Below are 8,556 nucleotides of genomic sequence, written 5' to 3'. Positions count from 1 at the left end.
TTTGCAATTTTTCTATTCTGACATCCTCTTCTTTCCCCGGACTAGAGTCATTCTCAACCAGATTTTTATTTACACCGGTTGATTCTAAGTCCATGTTTTTCTCGGCATCATTGGTACTCATGGGGTCGGTTGGCTGAGGTTCAATTCTTGACTCTTCAAATTTTAGCTCACATTCTCCCTCATTTTCAAGAATGGTCTCCAACATGAGTATTATTTTCTCATTTTGAGCAATTGAGAGTTCTTGGTTTTGATTAAGTGCCAAGGAACTTTGGAGACTATTTTCAAAAGCTCCTCCAAAGCACTTTGTTCTTTGTGTCCTCCTTCAAGTAAGCACTCCAACATGAGCTTGAACTCTCCCTTTCGGCCATGCTCAACTTCTTCCAATTCGTTAGCCCTATCATTTTCATCAAAAACAATAGAATCATCATAGCGGGGGCTTGGGGAAGGGAAGGACCAATCAACACAATCATCCCAATGACCATTTTGAAAACCACACTTATCACGAATACTCCACTCATGGGTTTGAGATTGTGCGAACAATCCACCCCCGGGAAAATTTAAACAATTTTGCCACGAGTGTGGTCCTCCACAATAAAGACAAGGGTCATCACAGTATGAACAACTACCATCCCACCAATTTTTATTATATGATGCCATTTTTCAAAACTAAGAAAATAAACAAGACCTAAACAATAAAAATAGACTAAGGTAAGAAAAATTAATTACACAAATATTCACAAGTTGGGTATAGAGAAAACTGACCATACTATGAATTTTTGTATTTCTATCAATGGTAATTGATAATTCCGTTAACTCCCCGGCAACGGCGCCAACATTTGATCACGTCCAACTATGCCTTATAAAAAGGACAATGCGGACGTTGCAAATATAACCTGAGTATTCTGCCCAGAGTCGAATCCACAGAGAATTAACATATCAATCACTATCTTTAGAACTACTAAACTCTTGAGAACCAATTTCCCCAAATGTTTGAATCACAGTTGATGGTGTCTTCAATAACTAAAATTGCACGTAAATAAACAGCTGTAAACTAAGGATGCTAAGGTTGTAAACAATAATGAGAAGACGCTAAGGTAATGACTTCCCTTATTGATGGAATCCCTTCTGTTTATGCTTCATACACATTTCCCAACACACCTCTATCAATCATGAACACTTTTCTTACCGTAAATCTCTCCCGAGTAATCACAGTAATATACTATTGCACTCTCCCGAGATACACTAACTAGCTTTAATTAACACAGTTCACTTAAGATTGCACCCAAGGCTTCGTTATCCCTAATCCCGCCTTTAAACCCGCAGTTATAGATCCCTCTTATACTTTGGGAGTGGTGTTGCTCAACAATAACCTAAATATGCACTCTCTCCCGAGTTATGCACACTAAATAGGCACAGCTAATTGAGGATCCTGTCAATTAACTACAACATACACAAAGTTGAACAAATAAAGATTGAGACTAGCAATTTGTATTCACATAAACAAGAAGTTCATCCCCAAATAGGTTCCATCAAAACCTTAGACAAAAGATTTAGCTACTCATAACTATGGGTAAATAAACTAAAACAATATTCATCATAAAACTTGCAAGAAAAATAAAGAGAAGAAGAAACCAAGATGTTTTGGGTGATCTGTCACACTTGTTTTTCTTCCAAAAATACTCTCCAAAACAATACATCCTCTCTTGGGCGGAGTGTAGTGTTTAAAATAGGGGTTTAGGCTAAAAATCCCGTATTTTGCACTTTAGTCCCTGAAATTTCCGCCTCCTGCCGCTGTTCTACCGGGTTCGCGATCAAACCGCGGCCAAACATGGCCTCTGATTCTTCAATTGTCTGCGTCTGTACTCTGCCGTGGTTCTGCCGCGGTCTCGGTGAAACCGCGGTTTTTCATCCTGTTCTGTTTGGAATTTGGGAAAACACAAAACATGAAAGTTGTAGCCCTTTGAGTTATCTTTCCAACCATATATTATGGAGCCAAACTGGAGTTCTGAGTAAAATGTTATGTATATTTTACTAGACAGTGCGCAATATGCCTCATCGAGTCTTCGTTTGTTCTCAACTATCAAATTTGACCCCCGAACACGATCCCGGCTTAATTCCTTGAACTTTTACTCAGATTTCAAAGCTTTAATCACTTAAATTCATTCCATAACATCTATATAGCTCGGAATCACACCTACAAGGCATAAAACACATAATTAGTGCAAAACACTAACGATTAAAGCACAAAAGTGTAATAATCAACTAAAACACGTAATTATAGCCTATCATCAGAAACATAGCCAAATACGCTATTAGTTTATATGTTAAATTATATTCTAATCAGAATTCTGCACGTACAGAAGGGATGAAATTACAATTGAAAAAGTTAAATAGCTAGCAAACCACATAACAGCTGATCTATATATTGCTACATCATGTTTTGAAGGTACATAAAGAATATTGACTCTTCAACAACGAAACTTATTACTGTATGATAAAACATGACAAGATTAGTCATCTCCTTGCCATCTTACGACATTCATAGTTAGTTAATCATATCAAGTGAAACGATAATTACATTTCTTTCATGAACTTGGTCTCAACAAACCCTAACTAGTTACTATTACACATCCAAACTCGCAATAGAAATTACTCACGAGAATATATATAGTATAAGCATTGAGAAAACAATGCAGCTATTCAAATAAAACATGAAAATAGTTAGAAAAGTAAAAATGAACAGAAGTTTCTGGACCGAGGGACAGATCTATACTGTTAGCTACAAGTTCACGTGAATCCAGTTATTTTGATATATCAACTTACGATCGATATAAGAACCCATTAACATCAAATTCTGGATTCGCCTTTGGAACCCTAGTAATTTGATGTTCCTTGATCTAATACTCTTCGCCTTTTAGACCGTTCACCAGTACCATAACTCGAAGGTTGTACTATAGACCTCAAAGTATCTCTCAAGAACAAGAGAGACTCATCACTACTATGATCTTTATCAACAGCTAATACAATCACATTACGAATTCTCCCTCCTAATGTGACCATTTCAGCTCTAAGAGGACTCAATCCGAGCGATTTTAGGGTTTCGATTAGGTCAGGGATGAGATCGAACCGATCCTCGCAACAAAGAGAAGCCTTAATGAGTAATCTCCCATCAGCTAAGCAATCATTTGATGATAGAACTGTGATTTCATCAGTTTCAGAAGGGAAGTTTGTTTCATCAAGTTGCATGATTTCTGAAGTCTGTTGTTTTAACTCCCTCACACGTTGAACCACTTTGGCTAGCAAAGATGCTTTATCTGTCTGTAAAATGAAAAAAACAAAACACATTCAAAAAGAGAACCAAAAAGAGGAATAAAAAAAATGCTATGGTTATTTACATTTTTTTTTTGTAGAAAAAGTGAAACTACTTTTCTAATCCCATGTAATGTATATGGGACCTTTTCACTACCGTGTTCTAATAAATCAGAATCTTGAATACCAAAAGTGAGTGGGGGGGGGGGGGGCAGGTGAAATCATGATTTTGTTCTACTTCAAATCCAAAGGTCTTGAGATCTTGACTTTTTGCAATATGAAATATATCTTGAGTAGTTTCGGTAAGAAATTCGGTAAGGAGATAAATGACCTAAGTAATAAGGTTTAGCCTAAACTGGCATGGAACCAAAAAATTCAAAGGACAATTAAAGTTAATTTCTTCTGTAAAGCTATGCCCCTTAAATTTGGTTTTAAAAAAATTCGAAGCTAAAAAAGGGATTTGTTTTTGTTGGAAATAAAAGAATATATCAAATAAATAGATGAATTTGTTCATTATTCCACCCAAAAAATAATCATGTTTTCATTCAATATTCCACCATATTTAGTAAGGAAAAAGAGAGAGTAAGGGAGTAACACAAGAGTACTAGTAAGTTATATGCACCCATCTTAAAAAAAAAAAAAATTATACCACGAGTTTAAGTCATTTCTATCTGTTAAATGAGGTAGCGTATCATATTTCAAGATTGCAAATCTCATATTTAAGGGGATTTACTTGTTGATATTCTTTACATGATTGACAGAGTAAAAAATTCTTTATATACACGCTATTTGTACGGAGAAATTACCTTTGAATTGCAGGAAAGTAGGGTTCTGAGTCTATCAAGATGAGAATTAATCCTTTCTCTTCTTCTTCTTTCAGCTTCTTTATGATTCTTAGAAGCAGCGATAGCTCTTGCCTCGGGAGTAGTAATACTCTCTACAGTTTCTTGAAATTTCACTGCTTGAGAGTAAAATGATGAGCTACAAAAGCTTTTGATAGCTGGAATATCAAAACCATATTCTCCCATATTCTCGTTTGATTTATTTTGGGTCAAATGATGGCCAAAATCCAAGTTTTCTAGCATGTTTTCTTGTTGCATATTGATGGTTTTTTGGATTCTAAAGAGAAACTTTCGGTGGGAATTTAGAGAAAGAAATAAGTGGAAATGATTGGATAAGATGTATGATTATGTCCGGGGCGGATGTAGAATGTAATGTACGGGTTCTCGTGAACCCACTAATTTTTGTCCAAACAATATAAATATATTCTAAAAATTCATTAAATATTTACAAATATTTAATGTGAACCCAGTTGTTATTAAAAATTTACTCGAAATTGTTAAAAAAATCCATAAAAATTAAATCTTGAATCCGCTTCTTTATTTATGTCTAGGGTTTTGATAGGACTTTTCTTCTTCTCTTTTATCTTTTTGGTCGTTTCTTCTTTGTTGAGGTCGATTTGGTTGAGTTGTGGTCACATGAAATGATGGTATGAAAACCACGCGGTTTTATTTTATGTGAAAAAAGAGAAAGCACCTTTTATCTTCTTGTAAGCACCTTCAATTTGACCAACACAGAGGAAAAGATTTTGATAAGAATTGTCCAAGATTATATTAGAAAATAAAGATATATCTTAATTATTGTGAGACACTTAACATCCCCTCATATGCCCAGCATACTGATTAAAACACAACACTAGGAAACACAATAACTGGGGTATGGCATGATATTGATATCATGGTAAGAAATAAATATCAGACCTAATTCAATTTTAAAAATTAACTCGTGAGATGATGATTATCAAAAATCAGTATGTTATTTACTCCATCCAAAACTAAGATCGTTAACCAATGTGTTGTTAATAGTTACTACATCATGTCGAAGACATGATTAATTGTATAAAAATGTCATTTTAATAACAAAATTTAATATGACATCGGCGCAAATCTTGAGTTCAAATCTCATGCTACCTTTCAATAAGAAAGATTCTAGTGCTTGGCCATAGGAATAAGACTCGTATACGAGAGCACGCTTATTGAAAAACATATACTCCTACAACGTGAATCTTCTCTTTATAATTAAATTTTTAAATAAAATTGTCACATACTAACTACTATCAAAGGTTCCACGCTTCTATATGAATACGGTAGGAATCGGGGCTACCCGATTTCATTCTTCGGTCGAGATAGGAACGTCATCCCCAAGGAGCTGGGACGTCAAGTCCGGATTGAGATCGACACCGATTACGGCCAGAAAGAAGCAGACTTCAAGTGGCATCGGCATAGCTTGATAACGAAAAAGGAGAGATATCCGCAATTGGTCGAGGATCGTGGCGTGAATCTTGGAACGAATCAATCTACAATAGTTAATTAGATGTTAATATAAGTTAAGATCTCATTCATTTGTAAGCATCATTATCCACTAATAAGAATACACACATCCACTGCTCTCTTCATCTTACTTATCGTTCGTTACTGTTCATCATTGTTATTTCATTTCTTTACTGTTATTATTGCTCTATCTCGAGACCGTCTTGAATCGAGGTCAAGACTCCATTCGCATACTGGTTTGGTGTATCCTATCGCCTAATTTATCTGTTTAATTCCTTGTTTATTAATTGGTATTGGATTAAATCACATATTCTTAAAACCATAATATAAGTTTAATTGTTACCCGAATTATAGGATAAACAGTTTGGCGCCCACCTTGGGGCTAAGGATAATAGTGATTGTTCGGTGCTGATTCTGATAACACACATTATTTAACGCTTGGTCTTGTCAAGTATTTTTTCTCAAGTTAAGACATGTCAAACTCACAAAACGCACCCATACATGGTGACGATGGTCTCGGGTTTCACGGGGAGAACGATAACATAATTGCTCCAGGAGCCGAGGTGCCACCGGTTAATCTCGGGGAAGCATCAGTTGCCAATTTGGTCGATGTCAGTTCGCACATTGCTTTAAATACGGACCTGGGCACGGACCCCGAAGGGAGTGTACATAGGGAACGCCAATCTGGTGGCCAGAGTACACAGGGCAGATAAGATGGAGGAGTTAGTCTTCAGGTGATATTCGAGATTCTACAGGCTCAACAGGATGTTATTGCTCAGCTTCAAAATCAACATAGAACTCCGAGTGGGGTTGAGCTGAAAATCATTCGCCGTACCGAGCCAGTGCCAGAGAGGTCGAATGGTAACGGATCGGGGACCGATCCTGCAGTAATGAAAATGCTCGAGGAGCTCACCAAGAGAATCAAGTCAGGAGAGAAGAAAATCAAAGCTAATGATAAAAAAATGGAGACATACAACTCTCGACTTGATCAGATACTAGGGGCACCACCAATCTTGAAAGGGATGGATTCAAAGAAGTTTGTACAAAATATGTTTCCTCAAAGTGCTGCTCCGAAGCCTATTCCAAAGAAGTTTCGTATGCCAGACATACCCAAAGTTAATAGGACCACTGATCCCAACGAGCATGTTACTTCATATACATGCACCATCAAGGGTAACAATTTAGAAGATGATGAGATCGAATATGTGTTGTTGAATAAGTTCGGAGAGATCCTTTCAAAGGGAGCAATGATTTGGTATCACAACCTGCCGCCAAATTCCATCGACTTATTTGCCATGTTAGAAGATTCTTTCGTAAAGACACACGCCGTGGCCGTAAAGGACGCAACAAGAAAATCGGACCTTTTCAAGGTAAGACAAAGAGATAACGAAATGCTGAGGGAGATCGTATCCCGATTTCAAATGGAACGCATAGAGTTGCCACCAATCACATATGATTGGGCCATTCAAGCTTTCACCCAAGGGTTGAACGAGTAGAGTTCAATAGCATCACATCAGTTGAAACAAATTTTGATCGAGTATCCAAATAACTTGGGCAGATGTGCACAATCGATATCAATCGAAGATTAGGGTCGATGATGACCAATTAGGAGCCCCTTCTGGTTCAGTATATCCAAACAGGTTGATAGTTATAGCCTAGAGGGACGTCGACATGGAGCCGAGGTCGAACAAAGAATGATATTAACCATATACCGCATATCAAAGGAACAATAGTTCAAGACGCAATTCCACCAGGAATGATCGAAGAAGTGATCGAGAACAGAATTCTCGGGGACTTATGAGCAAAAGTTATTCTGATAAGTATGCTGATCCCACAGAGGCACCTCGATTATTCGAATATAACTTTAGTGTCGATGAATCGGGCATTGTATCGGCAACCGAAAAGATCAAAGATACTAGGTGGCCCAGACCCATACGGACCGATCCTTCCCAAAGAAACCAAAATTTGATGTGCAAGTATCATGGCACGTATGGTCACAGGACCGAGGATTGAATGCAATTAAGGGAGGAGGTATACCATCTATTCAATGAGGGCCATCTTCGAGAGTTCCTCAGCGATCAGGCTAGGAATCATTTCAGAGAAAGGGACGCCAACAGGAAAAATGAGCAGGAGGAACCCCAACATGTCATTCATATGATCGTCGGTGGGGTCGATATTCCATATGGACCCATATTCAAACGCACTAAGGTATCAATCACTAAGGAAAAATGAACCCAAGATTATATGCACGAAGGCTCCTTATCATTCAACGATGAAGAAACAGAAGGCATTTCTCATCCCTACAACGACGCTCTGGTAATTTCTATCTTATTAAATAAAGTTCAAGTTAAGCATGTTTTAGTGGATCCAGGTAGCTCGATGAATATCATCCGACCAAGAGTCGTGGAGCATCTTGGCCTACAAAATAAAATCATTCCCGCGGCTCGGGTCTTAAACGGCTTCAATATGGCCAGTGAGACAACTAAAGGGGAGATTATTCTACCGGTGGACATGGCTAGAACCATTTAGGATACCAAGTTTCACGTGATCGAGGGCGACATAAGGTACAATGCCTAATCAAAAGGCCTTGGATCCATAATATAAGGGCGGTCCCTTCGATTCTCCACCAAATAATGAAATTCTCTATACCAGACGGTGTAAAAATAATATACGGGGAGCAGCATGCTGCAAAGGAAATATTTGCGGTCGACGAGGTAATACCGATATCGACGTTATCAACCTCGAAAAGGTCGAGAATCAAAGGTAAACAGGAATCCAAATAGCATTCACAACCATCAGCCTCAACCGAATTAGAGAAGTAGGAGACAGAAGAAGAAGAAGAAGAAGAAGAAGAAGAAGAAGAAGAAGAAGAAGAAGAGGATTTTCTAACCCCTCAAACCTTTATTGTTTCCGAAGA

The 8,556-nt window shown here is 37.6% G+C and overlaps 1 protein-coding gene across 2 annotated transcripts; it reads right to left on the bottom strand.

Moving 5' to 3' along the window:
• Positions 1–1,457: 1,457 nt before the first annotated feature.
• LOC107781970 (transcription factor bHLH106-like) lies at positions 1,458–4,486 on the bottom strand. Of its 2 annotated transcripts, XR_001647123.2 has the most exons (3): positions 4,116–4,486; positions 2,824–3,318; positions 1,458–2,194 (listed from the first exon to the last, which is right to left on the bottom strand). XR_001647123.2 is itself a non-coding variant. In XM_016602785.2 (2 exons), exons 1-2 carry the CDS (start codon positions 4,407–4,409, stop codon positions 2,875–2,877), a joined length of 738 nt encoding a protein of 245 aa, XP_016458271.1. In that variant the 5' UTR covers positions 4,410–4,486; the 3' UTR covers positions 2,559–2,874. The 2 variants fall into 2 exon arrangements, 1 of the variants encoding a protein (XP_016458271.1); XM_016602785.2 differs by lacking the exon at positions 1,458–2,194 and having other exon boundaries at positions 2,559–3,318.
• Between the last annotated feature and the right edge of the window lie 4,070 nt (positions 4,487–8,556).

Source organism: Nicotiana tabacum, chromosome 5 (assembly GCF_000715075.1).
Source record: "Nicotiana tabacum cultivar K326 chromosome 5, ASM71507v2, whole genome shotgun sequence".
NCBI lineage: Eukaryota > Viridiplantae > Streptophyta > Magnoliopsida > Solanales > Solanaceae > Nicotiana > Nicotiana tabacum.
Note: the sequence above shows the minus strand (reverse complement) of the source record. Positions and strands in the feature narration are given on the sequence as shown.